This window comes from Poecilia mexicana, unplaced genomic scaffold (assembly GCF_051168715.1).
Source record: "Poecilia mexicana isolate PSO_F unplaced genomic scaffold, ASM5116871v1 scaffold_4, whole genome shotgun sequence".
NCBI classification, from domain to species: Eukaryota; Metazoa; Chordata; class Actinopteri; order Cyprinodontiformes; family Poeciliidae; genus Poecilia; species Poecilia mexicana.
In genome coordinates this window covers 29031220-29053593 of record NW_028263373.1, presented here as the reverse complement: position 1 = coordinate 29053593, position 22374 = coordinate 29031220, and the positions used below count along the sequence as shown (strand labels likewise).

At 40.3% G+C, this 22374-nt stretch overlaps 1 protein-coding gene across 1 annotated transcript; it reads right to left on the bottom strand.

The window, feature by feature from the left end:
- Positions 1-1299: 1299 nt before the first annotated feature.
- nek1 (NIMA-related kinase 1) lies at positions 1300-21847 on the bottom strand. Its single transcript, XM_015007894.2, has 35 exons — positions 21751-21847; positions 21241-21389; positions 21052-21148; positions 20869-20966; positions 19951-20034; positions 19797-19864; positions 19622-19708; positions 19155-19209; positions 18758-18958; positions 18600-18672; positions 17386-17498; positions 17201-17266; positions 16821-16880; positions 16695-16742; positions 16223-16303; positions 15969-16120; positions 15458-15580; positions 15270-15372; positions 13235-13318; positions 13077-13154; positions 12241-12336; positions 11962-12159; positions 11149-11202; positions 10810-11065; positions 10584-10709; positions 10358-10495; positions 9935-10069; positions 9715-9820; positions 8986-9062; positions 8679-8893; positions 8339-8496; positions 6996-7372; positions 3988-4121; positions 3756-3888; positions 1300-2040 (listed from the first exon to the last, which is right to left on the bottom strand). The coding sequence occupies exons 2-35, from the start codon at positions 21355-21357 to the stop codon at positions 2027-2029; spliced, it is 4005 nt and encodes a 1334-aa protein (XP_014863380.2). The 5' UTR covers positions 21358-21389; positions 21751-21847; the 3' UTR covers positions 1300-2026.
- Positions 21848-22374: the final 527 nt, after the last annotated feature.

Genomic DNA, 22374 nt, shown 5'->3' with positions numbered 1-22374 from the left:
ATTTCCTTTTTTTTTTTTTTAATTGTCCTCAGGGAAATCAGTTGAAGCTGGAATTGGCAGGTCAGACCTCTGAGAAAACTGCAAATCAATTCGGACGCGGAGAAGCTTCAACCATGAATTTGCTGTTGCACACAGAACGGGGCTGCACATTACGTGTTCTTCAATGTGTGTGTTTGTGCGTGTGAGCCAAATTATTAGAATGTTGGAAAATTTAAGGGCCCGCGTGCACAGTCCATATCGGACATGATCACTCAACATTTTATTGTTGTCACTTTTAAAATAGCATCGACAGCAATTTCCCCCCCCACCTCTAGGAAGATCATTTATAAAAGGAATAGAAACGACAGACAGCTGTAAACATTTTTTATCAAGGCCAGAATTGCTCTCATTTCACTGGATTCACCTTCTGAAAAATCCTCATGACAACCAAAATGCAAATCACAAAGCTGAACTAACACCCATGCATAATGCAAGGAACACAAGAAGGCTTCAAACAGATGAACAAGACGAGACACAGATCAAACAAATAAGTCTGTCCTGCATTGGATATGTTTAATGAGGGCTTGTGACGGGAGTAAGAGCTCTCGCTTCAAACGCTCCCACAACCCACCCAAATACCCGGAATAAATTGTGTGGAAGACGAACCTATCCCATACATGTTTTATTCCTTGCGCTGCGTTCAAGTTGTACTCGAAACTGGGAAATTACAACTTGGAATTTTTTTTTTTTTTTTTGGGGGGACAGGATCTACTGGAATGCCGCCCAAAGTCGAATTAACCATTGGGAAACTGGGAGCAACTCTGACTTGAAAGGCCGACTTCGTGTTTCAATATGGCCGCTCCTTGCATCAGCAGTAATAAAATGAGGTGAAAACTAAACGTGCCAACATTACAAGACACAAGTGTAGGAGGTTCTTAAAGAGACAGACCGATTTCAACTATAATGCTAGTCAAGCGAATTTCAAGTTATTTTCAATGTATACACCATTTTAAATGCAACAGTTGATTGTGCTATAAAATGGCACTATATGCCTGGAAAGTACATAAAACAAACCTTTTTACATAAAAGGAAGCTCATGAAGTCAAATTAAAGGAGCAGTGTTATGTTTTCCAGACACAAAGTGTCATTTTACAGCACAATCAAGTAACTATGTTAACTTCAGTTGTTATAAAAATGGCGGATATATCAAATATGACTTTGTAATTTAACAGCTTGAAATTGGGCGTGTCTCTTTAAAAACTCATTTGTTGCAACATCCAATATGTCAGTATGCAAGTCTGACGCAGAAAGAAATACAGATTCAGGTTATTAGAAAGTTTATTAAATAAAAAAACAAAGATTTACAATATTTAATCAAACAAATTATTGGTAATATCTACACAAGTTACATCTTGAAAACAACAGTCGCTTAATCTTACCAAGCAAGTCTCACAAGCCAGTGCTGCTACAGTACCTTGGTGGCAACGCTTTGCTTTGATCTGCATTAAACCAGATAGTAAAAATAATACGGAAAATTAAGTCAGCGTTTGTAACTTGGTATATGGTAGAAATTCTGTTAAGAAAGGGAGGTATAACTGTTTTTTTGAGTACATTATATAGTCCTTTATGTTGAGGATAACCTGGTTTATAAATTGAAGTTGAGTGTGGCACAGAAAGAGAGCACCTGAGAGAAACAGATCTAAAGCCCCCTTAACATGAGCCGCCTCCAGAGTTCAAGAAAACTAAATACGTACATGTGTCGTTCATCTGAGGATGCAGGCAGCAATAAATATTTACAGAATCGTGAAATGAACTTTGATTACCAAAAAAAAAAAAAAAAAACAAAAGAAAAAAAACAGACTTAATGCACTTCTGGACAAACACTGGTTAGAAAACGGGAGGGTCGGGTGCTGACAAGTGCTCTAGTTAGAACATCATGCAAGAGAGTCACTAACATGTGAGGGGCAGCCAGACTTCATGCATAGATCCTTCTGTCTGTAGAGGGAAGACGGTCAGACAGCCGCCAGCAGCTCCACTGCTCTGAACGTTACTCGTCGTTGTCTAAACGAGACAGAAAATGAAAACTGATTAGAATGAGGTGTGAGGGGGAGCTGTGGTGGCGCAGGGGCAAAGCACAACCCACATATGGACCTTTGCCTCATGTCTTCCCCCCTCTCTCATTAACCACTTTCCTGTCAATTCACTATCAAATAAAGGCCACTAGAGCCAATAAAACCTTTAAAAAACATAAAATCAGGTGTGACCCAGGGGCCATCTGTGGCCCCGTGAGGAATTTTGTGCGGCTACTGGGAAAATGATGGGGAATGGAACAAAGTTTGGTAGGTCGTTTAGTTTATGCAGACACTTTCTGCAAAAAGTCTTTCCCTAAGGCGATGACTTTCAATAAAAAATTCTTAGAAAAAAAGGAAAGGTTTTTGTGCTTAAGAAGAAAACAACAGAACATACATGTGTATGACTGAGGCAAACTCTCTACCCCGTTGTTAGAATTCAACGTTTTTTGTTTGGAAACCCAGAAAAAAACAGAAAAAATAAAGTTTAAATTGATTTTATGGTTTTAGACAAAATTCATTTCATAAGAGCCAGGTTAAAAATGTCTATGTTAGAGATCCCTAACCTAGACCAACATCCTCCTAAATCTGAGTGTGAATAATAATAATAATGAGGGGAACAGACTACAGTTCATTAACACAGAAAGCTCTCCGAGAACTGCTCCACACATCTCTTCAGAGATGTGTGGAGCAGTTCTCTGCGTGGAGGTGATAAAACATCTGCCAACGATCCCGAGACGAGTCCTCAGGGAAAATATCCGACATGTGCAGCTTCTCCTTCAACGCAGTAAAAATAGAAATCAAAGAGTTGTCAAACAGAGATGAAACCCCCCCCCACAACATATCTGAAGACTATTTGGATCCTGAGGGGAAACCTTTAAAGCCTCTCCACCCTTCAACATCTATTTCTGGTGTGGTCACAGTGTGACAACAGATCAGGCACAGAGAATAACAAATCAGGGAAAGCAAAGGGAGCAAAGGGAGCGTTTCTCCATCTACTCAGTCCCTTGACAAGTTGGTGCAGTGACACATGAGAAGTTGGTATGTTGGAGACTTAAATCTGGAAATAATGAAGAAAGGTGATCCAGATGCAGTCTGTATAAGCCACTGAATATTCACAGGGAAATAGAGCTGCTGAAAACATATTAAAATACACAAACCTTTCCTGGTGGTTGGATTAAACAACCAGGAAATTCTAGTACAAAAACTAAAAGTATAAAACTTTTGCCAAGTTGAATTTGCTGATTTGTAGTTTTATTTTCTGAAAATCATGAATCATCAGTGTTCATTCTGGCTTCTGATTCAGAAATGACGTCAAGGGCAAGTTAAAAATTATCATAACGGATCATAATTGTTGTTATAATAATAAAATCTGTGTAGCACAGGGGAAAAAAAAAGGTTAAGCACCTTGAGTTCAGTTTTAAAAATACAAAAAAACTAGAGGCCAAGATGAACAGTGTAGTTTCCCTTTAAAATTTTAGAAAAAGAAAATAAAGGTCTTTTTATTGGTTTTTAACTGGACAACCACAATAATCACAGAATGGGACAAGAACACAAACTGCTATGTGGTAAAACCGAATCTAAAAGGTGTATTTTTATTACACCTTTTAGTAATGACAACAATCCAGTGTAAAACCTACTGATTTTCCCTACTTAAATAAAAAAAAAAAAAAATACAAAACTACTTTATAAACAAAAACCACCAACCTTCTTGGTAGGCTCCGTCAGCCATCACTAGATGAAGGATGTTTGGGTACAGATGCTGGTGCTCAGTTCCCAGGATGTTTGACACCAAATTGGAACCCAGTTCAATATTCTCATCTTCATCTTCATGTATAGCCTTGGGGGAAAAAAAACCCCAACAACCCAGGGATATTTATTGCGAGGTCAGAAGAATGAATGGGCTGATTTTAGAGACACCTAATGACTAAATCTGCACCTTTATCTTGTTATAAGCTTCAATGAACTTCTCGAATCCCATCTGCTGCTCCAGGTTGAAGCGCAGCTCCTCCAGGCGACTGAAGATGCTGTCGTGATGGTCAACCTCCACGCACTGATCATCTCCGCTGCCATCTATGATGGAGAAGAATAAGGCATTTGTCTTCTTAGGATGCTTTGGTTTACATGAAAATGTCTCCAACTATAGTAGAAAAAGCTAAAAGGGTAGAGACGGGTGCTAAACAAAATGCAGGTGAAAAAGAGCGTCACCTGCAAGTCAAACGTGAGCAGGTTTCTTGCTCTTCCAAAGTTACAACTGACAAGAACGTTCTTAAACAGCTGGAGTACTTCAAGTGGGAGGCTGCAAAATACGCCTCCCGCAATAAAGGTCTGATTGAAGTAATGGTTGAAGAATACCGAGTGAGACTCAAATATGAGAAGCAGCTCAAAAGTCACTCTGAGCAAGCTTCCAAATTTAAGGCTCAGGAGGGAACGGTGAAAGCTCTGCAGGGTCAGGTTGCGGACCTGAAGGTGGAGTTGAAACTTGCTCTAGAAAACAACCATCCTAGAGTCTCCACCCGACCAGAGGTCCCCCTGCAAAGAGAAGGCTCCCTACAAACAGAGGAGACCAACATAGACAAACCTCCAATCAACCAGGGAGGTCTGAAGAAAGACAGACCTCCAATCAACCAGAGAGGTCTGAGGAAAGACGGGCCTCCAATCAACGAGGGAGGTCTGAAGAAAGACAGACCTTGAATCAACAAGGGGTCTCCATGCATAGCCTGGCTCAGCCTTTACTCCGACCCACAGTCAGGTTGTAAACAGGAGTCCACGCAAAGCCAAACCTCCACACAAACATGAAGGTCCGAGGAAAGACAGACATCCAGGCGATCAACCTCCACTGGTTTCATGGAGGCTCTTCATGTTGGTGTTGGCACAAAGGCCAAGCTAAGCCCAGCTCAGCCTAGCTCAGCCTTTACACCAACCCACACCCAGGTAGCACTAACCAAGGTCACTAACCAAGCCCAGGTTTTGCTAACACTTTGCATTATGAAAATTTGAGGCTTTGCACAAATTTGGCAAAGCCTCAAACTGTTTAACAAATATTCATCCATCATCTAACATACAGATGATGGATGAATATTTGCTAAACAGTTGACAATAGAATACGAAACAGAATTTGTGAAAATTCATTTGGCTCTGCTACTGTGCAGAAACAACCAATCAGAACCAAAAGTTTGCCCTTTGGTTCTGATTGGTTTCTAATGTGCCGAATGTGTCTCAGCACATTCGACTACTAGTGTACTGCAGCTATGCAATTGGCAGAAAAACAACCTAATGTTACATCATCATTATTTATAGAATGATTTAGAAAACAAAATTCTATACAGGCTTGTCAAAACTATTTCGACCCATATTAGAACTTTGCATTGATTTCCCTTCATTTTAGCAGCTGCGATTAAACCAAACCAATACTAGTCTATTCCTAACATCAACTAAACCTTAATTCACATCTTTGATGCATCAAAGGAATCTCTCTCTTGACTGTTTTTTCAGACCTGTTCTCTATAAGTTAACTTGTAGGTTCCTGTAACTTTTAAGTTATGAATCTTCTACAGGAGCATTAAAATTATTTGAAGGCACAGAATCAGCCCAGTAGGTTCACATTCTCAGGTGAGAGACTCACCTGGTGTAAAATTAATTTTTCGGTACTGGAATTGCACCGAGGATAAATTACTTTAATCAAAGCATGTTATGAATATATGTGCATATATTCCATCTTAAGTACATAGCATAATAGTTTTTTTGTTGCTTTTGCCACCACTAGATGACGTAACATAAACAGCACTATTCAGAGATGCAATGAGTTTATAGCAGCGGCCCTGATGCCAACATCTCCAGAAAACATATTAAAGATTGTGGCATGTGTTACACAAATCAGACCTTCACTAATCCTCCTGGAATCTGTTCTGGTTAAATAGTTAACATTTCCAAATAGCACCATATGTGATTTTTCTTCAAAATAGTCATTGTGTCCACGTTATTTTCTTTGTCATTCTAGACAATATACTTATTCCTGTAATAAACAGTTTTAGATCCTTTAATACAAAGGTACAGCTTATGCCACACAGTTAAGTCTCAGAATAACCCCCATCTGCTACTGCATAAAAAATACACAATATATTTGGGGGGTTCTGTACACCAACATTTTCACCGAAAGACAGAATATAGCTAAACAGATTCGACTCATGTAACGAAAAAAAAACAATCTAAACATGTCAATATTACTTTCCAACAACTTCCAGAACCGTTTTATTTCAAAGCTGATGACTGACGGTGTATTAAGCAATCTGTACATATAAACATATTGCAATTCAGCTCCTGTACAGAAGGTTTATACCTCTGCTAACTAGAACCGCCGTCGCTCTTTTTCCTCCCAGCGCCCGTTAGTTCAGTTGCTATGACAACGGTAAATAAAAACACAAAAGGAAAAGGAGTAGTAACGGCGTGTTCCGCCATGTCTGTAGTTCTAAAGAGCAGCTCAGAGGGGCAGACAAAAGTCTACGTCTATTTTGAATGGCACTGTTTTGTGTCAGACTTTTGTTCTGAGTTGAATTTGGCTCATTTTGTGTTAATTATGTCGCCACAGTTACTCGAAATGCCAACAAAAGCAATAGCTCCCCTCACAGGATCGAGCCGCTACTTTTTGACGGGGCACGCTTCACAATATATTTTGAGGTGTAGAACAATAGGTGCCTGTCTATGCATTGCTACGGCAGGCCCCAATAATAAAGGTTGACCTGAATTCAAATTCCAAACAAATGGAAGCTGCAGAACACGCTTCTCAAAAAAAGAGAAATACAATTTTGGGCGTGCTGATATCAATGGGAACACAAAGTACTTTATTATTTTTACCCCCCCCCCCCACCTCCCCCCAATTTTACAAAAATTACATCTTCAAAAACCAAAAATTAAATTCAATCGATCACGTGTGGCGCTCCTGCTTACCTGACTGCCATTCTTCGTTGAGCTGCTTGCCGTCACTTTGCCGCTCCTCTCCGTCTCCATTAGCCAGCAGTTCCCTGACCTCGTCGTCTGCCGGACTCCCATTAGAGCACTCCTCGTCCTCATCCTCGTCCTCCTCTTCATCCTCGTCGTCCTCATCCTCCTCGTCGTCCTCTTCGTCGTCGTCCACGGCCATCTGGTTGTTGTCCTGATCGAGCTCGGCGGCTATTTTGTTGAACAGCTCGCTGTTGCCCTCCTGTGGAGGGTTCCCGTTGTAATCTCCGGCTCCGTTAACATCGACAGGGTTTCTGTCGCCTTCTTCCTGCAGCAGTCTCACCATAGAGGCCCGGATGTCCCGCAGGTCTTCATCTTCGTACGCACTAAGAAACAGAGCAGAGTCTCACAGTTCGCTCTTACCCTGCAGTAATTATTCTCCATCTTGATTCTTAAATTTAATTCTTAAACATTTTACAATACAAATATTTTGTTTGCAGGATATCCTGAACACAAAACTTTAACTCAAAGTATTCACATGCCTTAAGCCTTCCACATTGTCATTTAATTTATGATAGATCAGCATGAAGTAGTGCATAATTGTGACGTTACAATAAAAATAAAAAAAAACTGACCTGGTTTTACAAGTTTACAAACCAAAGTCTGAGAAGTGTGGAGTGCTAGCCTTGTCCTGATAACACATTTTTCTGGATGGTAAATTGTCCCAGAAATTTTTCCATGAATGATAATATTGTTGTTTTGAGGCCATTTTCAAATAGTATATCGATAATGGCGTAATAATGCAAATTCACCCTCTCAAAGACCAATAAACTTTAACTTTGTACAGAACATTTACCAGAGAACCTGGAATATATTTTAAATATCCACAAAAAAAAAAAACAACAGTTGGATGACTAATAATAGAAAATATTTTCAAAAACTGACTTGTTTCAGTTATTTACTTTTTTTTTTTAAAGAAAGTGATGAAAAAATTTAATTCAGAAACTGAATTTGGTGTGGGGAAAAAATCAAAGTACAACTTAAATCCCATCTGAGCGAAGCTCCTTCTTCCACAGGTTTGCTGTGATTTTAGAAACAATTCAATTTGTGGGACTGAATACAAATGCACGCCACACTTTCCAGATTTTTATTTGTGAAGAGTTTGAAAAACCACGCTTCATGTTCCTGCTACTTCGCAACTGAGCACGACTGGTGCAGGTCATAAGAAAAATCTCAGAAACGCAAACCTCAATTGATTTTTACTAACGAGAAAAAATGTGGAAAACCTCAAGGCCATTACTTTTAGCACGGCGTAGACTAAAATGATCAAATTCAGAGTCAGAACGACTTACTCCTCAGCATCTGATTGGTCGTCGTCTTTGACAGCCTCCTCCAGATCCTCAATTTCCAGGTCTTTGTCTGGGGAAACATTAGCCTTGCTAGCTTCAGTGGAGTCCTGCTGAGGGCTGAACAGTCGACTGAGGTCGGGTAAAGAACACGTCCGCAGCATCTAATGGCGCAACAGGAGCAGAAAGGCATGTGAAGAAACTCGATATAACATTTATTAGAAAATTCATGAAGTAAAATATCGAATTTAGCACTGAATGACCCTAAACAAATAATCTCTCTGACAGCCCAACTGTTTGATGCTTCCAGTCCAACTCCAGAGAAGAACAGAAGGATGTTCGTCACCTTTGGGTTGTTGGCATCAAACATGCCGGCAGAGAGACCGATGAGAAGGGCGTCCTGGTTCTTGGTGCGCAAAGGTGAGACGGATCGTGAGCGGGAGGCCAGAGAAGAGGATGACTCGTCCATGGAGGAATTGGCGGACATCACTGAGAGGGCGGCGGCTCGGCGGTGGGCCGGCGAGCATTTCAGAAACAGCGGCTCCTCGTTCTGAGCCGAGCCTGGTGAGAGCCAAACAGGCGAGGGTGGATTTAATCAGAGTCATGATCACAGGGGAAACCGGCGGCCATGACAGCGGGGACGTTCGCCTTACATGAGGAGTCGGTCGGCTTCTCTGAACTCTTCTCAATATCCTGAGGGCCCGCTGCTCCTGTAGCGCCCCCATGTGGCCTGTAAGAAGAAGACACACAATAATGAAATATGACGGAATATTAGGGTGAGATTAAGATCTTTTTTTTAAATTAGGAGAATAAAGATACAATATTACCCAAAGAAAGTCGCAAAAGAAAAAAAAAAAGAAAAAATCACTAGAAAAAAAAGCTGTTGAGAACACTGCAGTGATCAAGATCTGACATGACCAGTTCTTCAGTCCATGTGGCACTTTCTTCTAAATAGTCGTTTGAACACATCATCGTCAAATTTACTGTTTTTTGTAAGGAGTTCTCCTAATATTACTACTTCATTTTCCTAATATGACGACTTTATTCTGGTATCATTTCGACTTTGTGAAAATGAGAGAACAAAGTAATACGGCAACTTCATTTTCACACCATCACAACTTTTTTCTCGTATTATGAATTTTGTCTTCACTCTCATATTATTAGGACTTTATTCTTGTAATGTTAAGACTTTTTTCTCAGTCTGGCCCTTACACTGTAAATTAGTGAAAAGTTATTACAAATGAAATACCATATTAGGGTTTCGCTGTAGCTGTATGACAAATCTACATGTAGGTTTTTTATTTTTTTGCTATTCGCATTAAAATGACCTCTAAATCTGAATTTATTGCAACATTTATAATCCAACACATATCAGTGCTCACATTTGCTTCTGGACTTCCTGTTCCCAAGCTTGTTGCACATTAGCTGGTGGATTTGACTCTTGTTTAGGACTCTCCTCCAAAATCACCGACTCCAGGTCGGCTGGATCTAGAGGAATTTAACCAAAACAAGATTTTGCTTTGCTGAAAATGAATAAAAGTCTTGATTTGTAATAATCAAAGGTGATCATTAATATTAATATCAAGCTAAGATACAACTTACCCTCAATATCAGTAAGGCCAGGCAGCAGCGATGCGTTTACCACAGACGTTTTCTGACCTGAATCCTGGTTTCCATCAGTCGGTCTTTGACCCACTGCAGAGGTGAAAGGTTCACTGGGGATTTTCACACAATCAGCTACAGCAGAAAACAGAAAATACACCATTAATATTAGACAATGAATGCACCGAGGGTATTCTTGTGCTTTCATTTGTGACCCTCTCGCTCACTCTAAAAAAATTAAAAATTTGAAATCTGTCATTTCCAGATCATAAAGGGAAATCAGAATCAGCCAGAAATTATTCCGATAGGTCAGAGCTTCACAAAAACAACCAAAACAGATCAGATTGTCTGTATGAAGTACACCTGCAGCTGATCCTTAAGACAATGACTCAAATTAAGAACAAAAACTAGAAAAGTCCGTACACGTTGTGGAAACCTCCGGCTGTTGAGCGAGCGGCCGAAGCGCCTCTGGCCCCTCACACACCGGGCTCGCCTCCCACGCCTTCCTGGGAGAGTCTTCCTGAAGCTCGCCCATCCATATGACTTCCCCCAGCGTTTGATCTGAGACAGAAGGCAGGACAACAACAAAACAGACCGTTTTCTAACGCACGTGCTTCCCATGTCCTCCGTCGGAGTCGACGGTCGTTACCGGTAGTTGTGATGCACGTCTCTCCGAGCGTCTGCTGTGCAACGGCGAGAACGAGAGGAGCCGCTGCCTCCCACTTCTTCCTGTCTCCACCAGAGCATGGCCTTTCCTCTGGAGATGCTAAAGTGGCTAGCAAAACAATTAGAAGAAAAAAAAAAAAAGATAAAAATTGATGCACCAGATTGATTTTGTTTGTTTTTTGCCTGGAAGACTCACTGCTTGAACTCACTGCTTGATGTGGAACAAGTTTCTCCAAAGGTTTGCTGAGGCACAGGCAGCGCCGCAGGCAGCTCCGCCACTTCCCACTTCTTCCGATCTCCGTCCGAAGGGCGGCATTTCTCACCGTCCAGCTGTTGGGGCGGAGGAGGAGTCGGTTCCGATGGTGCTGGTGGAGGAGGTGAAGGAGTCTCTTCCGTCTCATCCACTGGGCTCTGGGCTTTCAGGTTCTGGTTCAGTCTGCGCAGAATCTGCTTCTTCTCACTCTGCTGCTCAGGAGACATCGGTGAACGTCGACTCTTGGAAATTTATTCACGCAAAAAAAAAAAAATTGACCGACACTTTAACAGACCTGAGTCACTGCTGTTGCCTCAGTTTCGTTCAAGTTCTCCTTTGGTGGAGTAATCTGTGAATGAGTGAAAACGGTCACAATTTAAAAGTAGCGATACAACTACAGCCATATGTGTTGATTGTTTATTTTAAGTATCAATTAATTGATTATTCCAACAATTAATCGGCTTAAACACATGATCACATGCTGCAGATCTTTCAGTTAAGCCTTTTTTATAAATCTTAGAAATGCATTAAAAAATACAAAACAATTCAATTCCCTTACTGAAATAAGAAAGTTGATATTTTATGGATTAAAATGCAACATAGCATTCCTTTAGTGAACCCTGGATCATTCTGACTGGTATTTTAATGGAGTCTTTATTAGTTAGTGCTCTGGTCATTTTGTAGCACTGTGATATTTATATGTGAAGTGTACTATAAAATATTATTGTTAGGATAATTAACAGCAAAGGATGCATCTGTAGTGAAAAAAAATACTAACAATACTTTTATTCTCAGCCCTTTCTGACTTATCAATACGTTGATTATCTTTTGGATTACAGATTAATATTTGGGTAGCAAAAAGTGCTTAATAGGAGATTTTTGAGAAATAATTTGAACCAGGTGAAACTAAAACTATGCCACTTCAGTTTTGAGTAGGACAGTTTTACAGCGTTTTTTTTTTTTATCTTAAATGTAAAATGCATATAATTTTTGCACAATTACTGCTGTGAGTGAGCTGTCCTTTAAGGATTTTTTCTTCGGAGTACTTAAACTCCTGTTAATGATTATTTAATTAACAAATTAGCTGACAGTCAATTAGCACACTGACCGCTCCGACGTTCTCCAGCGCAGCGGTCATGGAGATGAGGGGGCTGGAGGCTTTGGATGAGGGCTGGGCCGAAGCTTTGGCGGCTGGGTCGGGCTGCGGCGGCGCGGCCTGTGGAGGAGGACCGTCAGAGGAAGACGACGCGGCTCCTGCTGCATTTCCAGGTGCAACGCCGCTCTTGGCAGCTCGAGCTGCACCGAGCTTTAAACAACAACAGAACATAGCCAGCATTGGACTTTATCCGTTTTAGATGTGCGTGCAGAAAGGCGGCGTGAACCCTACATGGTCCTCCCAGGCTTTCTTCTCCCTCTCGTACGCTTCCCTCCTCTTCTTCTCCAGCTGCTCCTTCAGTACAGCAACACGGGCGTTTGCCTGAGCCTGAGGAAGGTTAGACGGACACAGATATGAATATAGACGCACTGCAAAACTAAATCTTACCAAGTAACTTTTCAGCAATATTTAGGAGCTTGTTTTAAATCAATAATTTCCTAATACATAGTTTAAAAGAAAAAAAAAAAAATCATCTATAACTCGGGAAAATGTCTTGTTATAAGTGAAATAATAACCATCCTCTGGTTTCTTATTGTTCAATGTTTACAAAAACTTCCAAATTTTTTGCGATGAATAAAACATCTAACATTAAAGTACTGGAACGTCACCTGGCCTGAAATCTGTTGAAAGTTTATGGCCGGGGCATACAAGCTGGATTGTAGCCCAGACAAATTCTACTTCCTACTGTCTGGCCAGAGAGTTATACCAGGAACTCTGTAATAGTTATAAAAAATAAATATATTTCTGCAATTTGTTAAGGGTCTTTTACCTAAATATTAGTCATGGTGTGTATTTAGCTTAACCTGCTGAGACAGAGAAAAGTCCAGAAGGAGATCAAACATTTGCACAAAGTTCTTATTTTTGAAAAACATTGAAGTTTTTTGTTTTATAATCACATTAATGACAAAAAAAAGATGAAACAGAATAAAACAGATACCAGCTGATTTTTTCTAAAGACTAAACTATTCATAGAAACACCTCTGACCTTTTTAAAGAGCAATTCCAGAAGTAATAAATCTGAGAAGTAAATAAAAATGTCAGTGGCTTTGAGCTTCTTGCAGACTCACTTTTAAAACCTCTATCTTTTTCCTCCTGAGCTCTGCCTCCTCACTTGACTCCTGGCTATCAGAGCCGTCACTGTCATACTGAAACACACACACACAGACAGAAATATCAGAGAAAGTGACAACAAGTCTAGACTCTGACGGTGTGTGTAGGTGTGTACCTTCTCTCCTCGCAGCCGGGCTTTGATCTGTTGACGCTCATTGAAGTTCTGCAGGCGGATCTGCCGGAGTCTTGCCAAGTACTCCTGGGAACAGATCAATCCTTCATGAACGGTGAGAAAAACTTACTGTCTACATCTTGTTTAGTCATCATAAACACTAAACACCCACACATGCTTAGCTGTACAGCTGGGCGACATGGCTGAAAAATAAAATGCCAGATTGTTTTCAGACCAGAACCAACTTTTTTCTTGCTTTTTCTAAAAAGTTACAAGTGACAAAATATTTTATGTCAATCATGCCCTTCTGATTTGTATGACTAAGTATTAGGGCCAGGTTACAAGAATGTTTAATTATGGAGGATATGGTCATAATATTAGTAGAATAAAGACAGTTTCACCATAAATATATCTTAAAATTACAAGGGGGGAAAAAAATGTGGATAATTTTTTATTATTTTTTGTGTTGGAGTTTTCATAAAATTACATCTTCATTCTCTTAATATTAGAACTTCATTCTGATAAATTGCTACTTTATTCTCATATTAGTACGACTGTATTCCTAAAAAAAAAAACTTTACCTTTATATTTTGTGATAGTCTGATTCAAATCTAAATAAGCTGTAAAATACTAAAAAGAAGATTTTCCAAAACTGTAATCTTCAAAAACTGATCATTTCAACTCAGACCAGCCATGAGGTGAGCATCTCATTAGAACAGCAAATAAGAGACAGAATTAATAAAATTTTGCAAACTTCATGCCATGAAGAACAACGTCGTGTATCAGTAAAATACAAACATGATTGAAAAAAAAAAATAAATAAATAAAATGCATGAAACAATGGCCGTTGTTGGGAAACACAACGAGGAAACCAAACACAAGGAGGGAGCTTGATGTTGAACTGCTGGGTGGAGTTATGGCTGCGTCACAGGGGGGGATGGAGGGGGTTTGTGCAGACAAGCCAGGCGTGCTGTGATTCAGATGGAGCGTCAGGTTGGGGCGTTCAGCTCTGGGCTCCTACCTCCTCCTCTTTGTTGACTTTAGGTCGCCGGAACCGAGCCGAACCGGCCCGGCTTCCATAGATTGCAGCCAGGTTTTGTCGGGTTCCCTGTTCAGCATTCAAGTCAACCACACTTTAGACGGATACAAAGCCTCAACGTCTGACTACAACAACATTTAAGTTGGGAATGCGAAGGTAAAGTGCCACTGATCAATGTTTTTTTTTTTTCCTTAAAAAGCTAAAGATTTGAATGATGAAATTCTGCCACTGCACCATTAAATCTATTTAATGACAGCAGCCTTCGAAGCACGCAAGCGTAAAAATAATCATATTGGAACTTTAAGAAAACTTAGTCAAAGTGCTAAAGTTGGAGTTATATTGCAAAAAAAAAAGAAAATTACAGTAATATTTGTGATAAAGTTGTATAGTGCATTTCTCCCACTAGGGGGCAGCAGGGCTCTTAAATCAGATCTTCTGTCTGATGAACTTGTGGGTTTCCAATGACAGCGTTTTCATAAACTTTCCACAAAACATTTCAAACTACTAATAACCAATTTAACACATACAGAGCACCTGCAGGTAACAGCCAATCACATTTAAAACCTTTTTAATGCCACCTTGAATTAAATTTTAAGAGCAAAAGCTGTAACTATAGGGGATGTTTGGGGGATACAGCACCCAACAAATTTATCAACTGGTGATAAATTTGAACTTACTCCATGACAGATGCACAAAGCTAGCTAGCAGGGGTGCATTAGCAGTTACTTAGCAATAGCCACAACCACCTTGAGTCACAGAGTGCAATGAAGAAGTCTGCGCATGACTCAAACGTTTGCTTAACCCAACTGTCCCGCAAGAAAAACACTACAAAGATGATTAATAGTTCTGCCACAACAAAATGTAAGACCTGATTAATGTCTTTAAGGTCAAATATGTTTTTAAGAGATAGATGCATGAATTTAAGACTTAAGACTTATTTAGATTGTGCAGACTCCCTGATACAGCCGTCAATGTGTAACGGTTTCATGCATTACGTACCAGCTGCCCCTCAGCTTTCACTTTGTTGAGCATTGCTTCTCTCTTGCGCTGTAGAAACTCCTCGACCTGGAAGGCTCTCTCGGCTGGTATCTGACCGCGCTGCCTACAGACAAAACACGGCAACAAATATTCAGGCCGCCTTCTCAGCACGGAGACCATCTGGTGGTGCTCGTTCAACTGCGACTGACCGGCTAATCTGGGCTTGTTTTGAAACGTGGTGCAACCTCTGAAGTTCTCTCTTGATGACGTCGGAGTTCAGTCGACGGGCCGGTCCGTTGGGCAGCACTGGGCCGGCAGCAGCTGGTACACCTCTGGAAAAAAACCCCGGCAAGAAATACATTTAACTCTTCTTTCCTCCTTGCTCAAATAAAAATTAGACAATAATAATAAAAAAAAAGAAAAATCATTATTACATAATTTAATTATATTTTAAAATCCTGAGATGCTTTGGCTGATAACATGATTCTAATTGGAATCAATCCTAATGTATTAAGCCACATTTTATACTCTTAAAGCAATTTTGATCTGCTGCTTTGATGGTTCAAAAACTCGGCTCTGTGTGTAAAACCGTGTTTCTTATTTCATGAGAGTAGCTAAGGTCTACTTGAAAACTCCAGTTATTACAGCTACGTGTGAAATTGTGTCAATACGTTTGTAGGGTCCTGGATATGTTTAATAAAAACAGAAGTATTAATTTACCTGATGGGACTGCCAGGTCCTGCTGAGGGTCCCTCCCTGCTGGGGTCTTTGGGTTGGGGTTTAGCCATTTGGTCCACAGCAGCGTAGTGGTGTTCATATGGGCTCAAAACAGAAGCTTGGACCCCCGCAGCCCTTTTACCACCCACAAAACACTGAAAACACAAGATTAGCATCCAGAGTTGAAGCATAAGAGGGAAAAAAGGGGGTAATTTTACTTAAAAGTAATCAAAAAAAAAAAAAAAAAAAGTCACTACCTTCCTCTCTGGGCTGCTACCTCCACTTGAACTCAATACATGCTTCCAACCTTGTTCTCTGGCTTGGTTTATTCGACTAATCTGTAAGACATTATTGATCCACAATTTCATTCATGTTTGAGTCACAATTTAATAATAGCTTTCAGCTTATGAACAAGGAGAAATTGTATCACTTTTAAACAGCAGCACAGCTAAAATCAATTAGAAAGTGTCACTGAACATTAGTTTTCTATTTCTATCACAGATTTCCAATTCAACTAATTCAACTTAAATTGCGCCTCTGTCTCTTTAAGAAGCTCCTACTCTTTCCAACACTCTGCCTTCAGAACTTCATCACAACAAAGCTACTCCTTTAAGTAGTTTACAAATATTCTTAGGAGTGTTGGACTTAGAAGTAGTTCCTATGATAAGGTTCTGTTAATTTATACCATAAAATCCTAATAAAAGACTTTTGCAGGACAGTACGGCTCACCTTTTCTTTCTCGTATCTCTTCATTTGCTCGCCTTTCAACAGGAACATCTGAGAGGCACAGAGAATGACAAAAAGGACAAACCACACACATTCAGACATTAAAAACAGACTAAACGACATGCTTACCTGTTCTCTCTGTTTCCTTTCCTTCTCTATCAGCTCCATCCTTTTCTTTCTGATGCCATCCTGCAGAAGAGACAGAAGCACCACAAACTCAAAAAAACATCTTAAAGCGCTCCCCCTAGAGGTGAGAGGATGCAGAACTGCTCTGTCACAGGGCAGGCAGGCAAAGAGGGAAAAACGACTGGTTAGGAAAGGGCTAAACTCAGGCAGAAGGCTCCGAGTGGAAAACCAGGTGAAGGCAGGGATCAAGTGTAATGGGAAGAAGGAAAAAAAAAAAAAAAGGAAAACTGAAAAATTAACCCACGTGTGTGGGTGAATGAATGGAGGAGAGGAAGGGCAACGCTAACAGAGAACACAAGTTAAACGGGGGCGCTCAGCTGTACCTCGTGCTTTTTCCTTTCTTCCTCCACTTGACTGATCCTTCTGTGAGGGGCTGCTGGGAGAACGGCCTGAGCAACATATAACATGTGGCTTCAGAGTTTGCCGACATTTTCAACACACGGGAACACCCACTAACATTTAGACAGCGTTCAAACAAAACAACAATAAACAAGTACGAGAGACTAACCGGTTTGTGTTTCACTGCAGCTTTCCTCTCCGAAGGCTTCTTTGCTCCGTCGCCAGCTTTCCTCACTGCTAAAGGCACTCCATATTTACATGCTGGTTTTGTAATCTTCTGGGCTGAGGTGAAAAGATATATGAAAAAAAAAAACAAACTGAAATTAACCTTATTGTACAAATAAGTTCAGAAATATGAGAATGGAGAAAGACAGGAAATGTTGCTACGCCAAATACTGAAGCTACCAATTATAATAAGTTCTCTGTTTAACAATTTCATGGGGAACAGCCGTCATTACAGTCAGTTTAATGACTGGACACAACTTTGTTTACCCATCTGAAACCTAGGCTCTTATTTTGAAGGCACGTTTTCCCCTGTGCTCCTTCCTGATGTAAATTGATTTAGCATTAGCTTGGCATGGCTGGCAGCCATCAGGTTGATGTAGCGTGACAGCGTCACTTTTCTATTCCTACAGTGAATGTAAGTTTGGATGATTTCTGCTATGGCTTCTTTTTTTTTTTTTCTACTGAGCATCCAAAATTATGGATAATACTTTTTCCGGCAGACTTTAATTTGGCACAAAATATTTTCTTTTAATTGTGGGATCCCACTATATTTGGACTGTACTTTGAAATATAACAGAGGATTAAAGCTCAATTAGGGCTGAAATGATTAATCGGCTGTTGAAATAATTGTCAACTGATCGAGTAATCAATTCATTGTTAATTGGAGGAGTTTAAGTATCTGGTGAGGTGTTCCAGACACGTCCCACCGGGAGGCGGCCTCGGGGAAGACCCAGGACATGCTGGAGGGACTACGTCTCTCAGCTGGCCTGGGAACACCTTGGGGTTCCCCCAGAGGAACCCCATGGAAGAAGTGGCTGGGGAGAGGGAAGTCTGGGCCTCCCTTCTGAAGCTGCTGCCCTCGTGACCCGACCCCGGATAAGTGGAAGAAAATGGATGGATGGATGGATTGATAATTGAGGGGGCGGGTTAGCAGTCTTTAATTAATTTCTAATAGTATAACACTTAAGTGGTTAAATGAGAAATCTGCGGAATGTACCAATTTTTTCCAATGTTCATTAATCAGAATAATTGATTAATAAAATAATCATCAGTTGCAGCCCTAGGATGAATTGTTTGACGCATTTTGAATCATTTTGCCCAAAACCAGCAGGAGAAAGTTGGGACTCACTGCAACAGACATGCATGAAGGCTCCTTACCTGGCGGCACCTGTGCCACGCCCATTTTAGGCTGCTTGTGTAGAAAAGTATGGCGGAATTCCTGAGCGATGATCTGAAAGGAGAAAATAAACCAGTTTCCTCTCCATCACAGAACCTGATGGCTGAAAAATAACGACAGAGGAATAGCGGCACGCTACCTGTGGTGTGAGAAACCTCTCGATCCTACAAGAGAGGAAAGGTTTGTCCAGAATGCTGCCGATCGAAGGCCTCTCCCGGGGGTTGCGTTTAAAAAGCTGCGCCAAGAGAGAGCGTAGCTCTTGGGAATAGTGAACAGATACAGGAGGGTAAGAGCCTCTGATTATCTTCAGAACCAGGTTCTTCATGTTGCCAGCTTCAAACTACAAAAAAAACAAAACAAAAAAAACAGTCGTGATTGTCACCTAGAAAACACTGAAGTTATGAGTGAAAGTGGCAATAATGATTACAACTAGGCTCAGATAAAAAAAAAAAAGAAACATGCTCACTGCAGTGCTGCAAAGGATGCATTAAAACGCACATTAATATGTAAACAGCTAGCACACATCAAATACTTACTGCATGCTTAAGAGTGCACATTTCATAGAGCACACACCCTAGGGCCCAAATATCACTGCAGAGGGAAGGAAAGTAGGAAAACGTAAGACAACGACAAGGAAACAGACACGCAGGGATACGTTTTCCAATCAGTTTGCATTCATTTAGTTGGGCAATTGTGAGATATAAAAACATTTTAGCCCTTTATTAAACTTAAAGAGCTTCCAAGACATGACTTCACTGACTGTAACTAAATTGGATAGGATGACATGGAAACCTAAAAACAGAGCAGGAAATCAATATTGGCTTCCTGTTGTGGATGTAAGCAAGAAGCTGACATGCTATCCTCCTGGCTCTATCTAGAAACCACCTGCTAATACTGGAGGGAACAAATCAGGTGAGGAGATATGGACTGTGCACCAAACATTACAAGAGAAATAGAACAACCCCCCCCCCCAAATGATTCACTTCAACTGAAGATCAGGTACCTTTTATTGTTGTACGGCTTATTTTCACAGATCTCTGGTGATAAGTAATATGGAGTCCCTATGCATGTTCTCGCCAGTTCTACAGTGCTGGGAAAAAACAAAAAACAAAAAGAGCAACGTTATTGAGTCTGTTCTAAGTCCAAGTTTTATCTTTACAGACAACTGCCAAACATACCTGTTCAGGACCCTCGCGATCCCAAAGTCTCCAAGTTGAACCGTCCCTTCTTTTGTCAAAAATATATTCTGCAGAGGAATTTTTAATCAAAGAACAAATAAATGATTGGGAACACAAGATTTGCCAAGATCTGGCCACACAAAAGGAACAATACCTGCGATTTAATGTCCCTGTGGAGAATTTTCCGCCCGTGTACGTGCTTCAGGGCCAGGCAAATCTGCACAAACCAATCTAGGATCTGAAAAAAACGAAACAAAACAAAACAATTTCAATATGAACAATGAACATTTATTTGGCAGCATTACAGGAAGCACAAAGCTGTCGGAAGCTTCTAGAAAGGAAGTTTTCCCCATCAGCTGTTCTTTCAGGTAGCAACTTTTAAACGGTGAATTAACAGGAAGCTGGAAGCATTACAGAAGAGTTGCTTTGTTTATCCTTCAAGTTTTTAGCTTCAACAAATTTTGCCTTTGTGGTCTAATGGAAGCGAAATCCGGTTAAACTGCAGAGCTGTGTAACACCCACTGCTCTCGCATCCACTCTGGTCTTAATGGAAATAATTAATGATCCCGAGAGAAAAGCTTCTTAAGGGGCAACGTACTGCTGCAACCAACACACAGCAGCAAACTGGAGCTTCTTCCTCTTGGATACATTTGGGTGCGTTACATGTACTGTGCAAAAACAAAAGGTTTGTGAGCTGATTTGTAAACAACATATGTTGAAATATTTTTTATTGGATCAATGTCTAACATGGAGCTTTTTATGGCGTTTTAAAATGTTCAGTAATTTTGAGAGAAATCACTGTTTGGCGGAAGAAAAAAAAACATTTATTTAATGAGAAATGCTGAATTGTTAGGACAGTTAAATTATCTTACTTATTAGTCAAGTATCGCCTGGTGTTTATAACTCATAAAGAGAAGTCGGAACTTGTCAAAAACGATCAGAACTTCATTAAGTTAATGATAAGTAACCAGCCACAAAATATCTGGACGGTGAATCTCTAGTTGAAATAAATGATAAAGTTCCAACTTCTCAAAAACTATCATTTAGATCTGGCAAAGTGTTACAGGCTTACTTGTTCCTCAGGAAACAGCACTCCTTTCTGAGAATTGATCTTTTTGAAAAGGTCCCCTCCCTCACAGTAGTCCATGACAATGTAAAGACATCCCCCTTCTAAAGAAAACATAAGAAATACAAATTAAATGTCATTATTAAAATACTTCTGAGATTCTTCACAGAAACACAAATGTGCGAATACCTTCAAAAGACTCCTTATACTGCACAATGTTGGGATGACTCATGTTGGCAAGAACAGCAACCTCTCTTCTGGACTCCTGCCTCTCTTTCCTTGACATCTGTGGAGAGAAATGAAAGGATAATTTGTTATAATCGTGATGAAGAGGTAAAATGGGCTCCTACTGCCACATAATAATACACAAGAGCTTACTCCAGATATGCCAATCTCCTTGATGACATACTGACGTCCATCATCTTTGGATTTCACCAGGATGGCTTTTCCAAATGAGCCCTCCCCAATTTGTTTCACCTTTTCGTACTTTTCCATGCTACTGGAGAGACTGGCTCCGCATAGTGGATCTGAAAATAAATATAGACAGCATGGGAAGACTGAAAGCTTTGATAAAGGGCTTAGAAACAGTGAAGCGTCGATTTTATTCTCTGATCAGAATCCCGAACGTTCGCGTTATGATGCATACATGTTAAATCAATATGTCAAACATTAATTATTTACTCTAAAGAGGTTGAGATGCTGAGAAATTACATACAGCTGCCAGATGGCTAATGTTACCGTGGCAGTGTAGCTAGACGACGATGTGAAAAACCAAATTCCTGCTGTAGACTTCGACTGTCCCGTAAACACTCAAAGCTCAACGATAAAACGCGAAGGCTCATTTAGCAACAGTGTGTAAATGCTAATAGGAGGTTAATTGTGTATTACCATTAGTTCTTCGCTTCGCTGCTTCTCGCAGAAATTCTGCTTCTTGCTACTGTCCTCGCACTCACTCTAACACGTCGCTCTTTCTTCATTCTTATTGGTCAGCGTCTCTCTTCTCGATCAATGATTGGTTAAACTAACTGCCCATCACGTCTTATGCCCACCCCAACCAACGGCTCTGTTGCTGTGGACATTTCCCTTAGCAACCAAAAGGCACACCGTGTTAACTACAATGGTTGGTGAGTTTAACCTTTTCACAGCGTCCAAGAACTACTTTAACTTACAAACTATATTAGTTAGCATAAAACAAAGAGTTCCACGTTTGATAGTTAAGTGTCGTGACACTGGCATTAACGTGGTGGGAACCACTGAGGTTCAGTAACTCAGCTCAAAGTCAGCCAAAGGCATTTTCAAACTAGGCTGACTTGGGGTTCACCAAAAGCGTTAGATTTCAAGCAGAATAACATGTAGATCTTTAAACTTTACATTTGTGGTTACTTTTATCAATAATATATCGCTTTTTAAATTTGGTTTAAAGGCTTTCGATCAACTTTAAATTTTAAATCTGGAAGTATTTAGAATCGAAAAGAACTGATAAATAATACTAATCATACCATACAGAGGAAA

Coding starts and splice junctions, on each gene's coding strand:
- nek1 (XM_015007894.2), bottom strand. CDS start 21,357: ATGGAAAAGTACGAAAAGGTGAAACAAATTGGGGAGGGCTCATTTGGA. Junction 20,967..21,051: donor GTATAAGGAGTCTTTTGAAG/GTATTCGCACAT, acceptor TGTTTTCTTTAG/AAGGGGGATGTCTTTACATT. Junction 19,210..19,621: donor AAGCCGTACAACAATAAAAG/GTACCTGATCTT, acceptor TTCCCTCTGCAG/TGATATTTGGGCCCTAGGGT.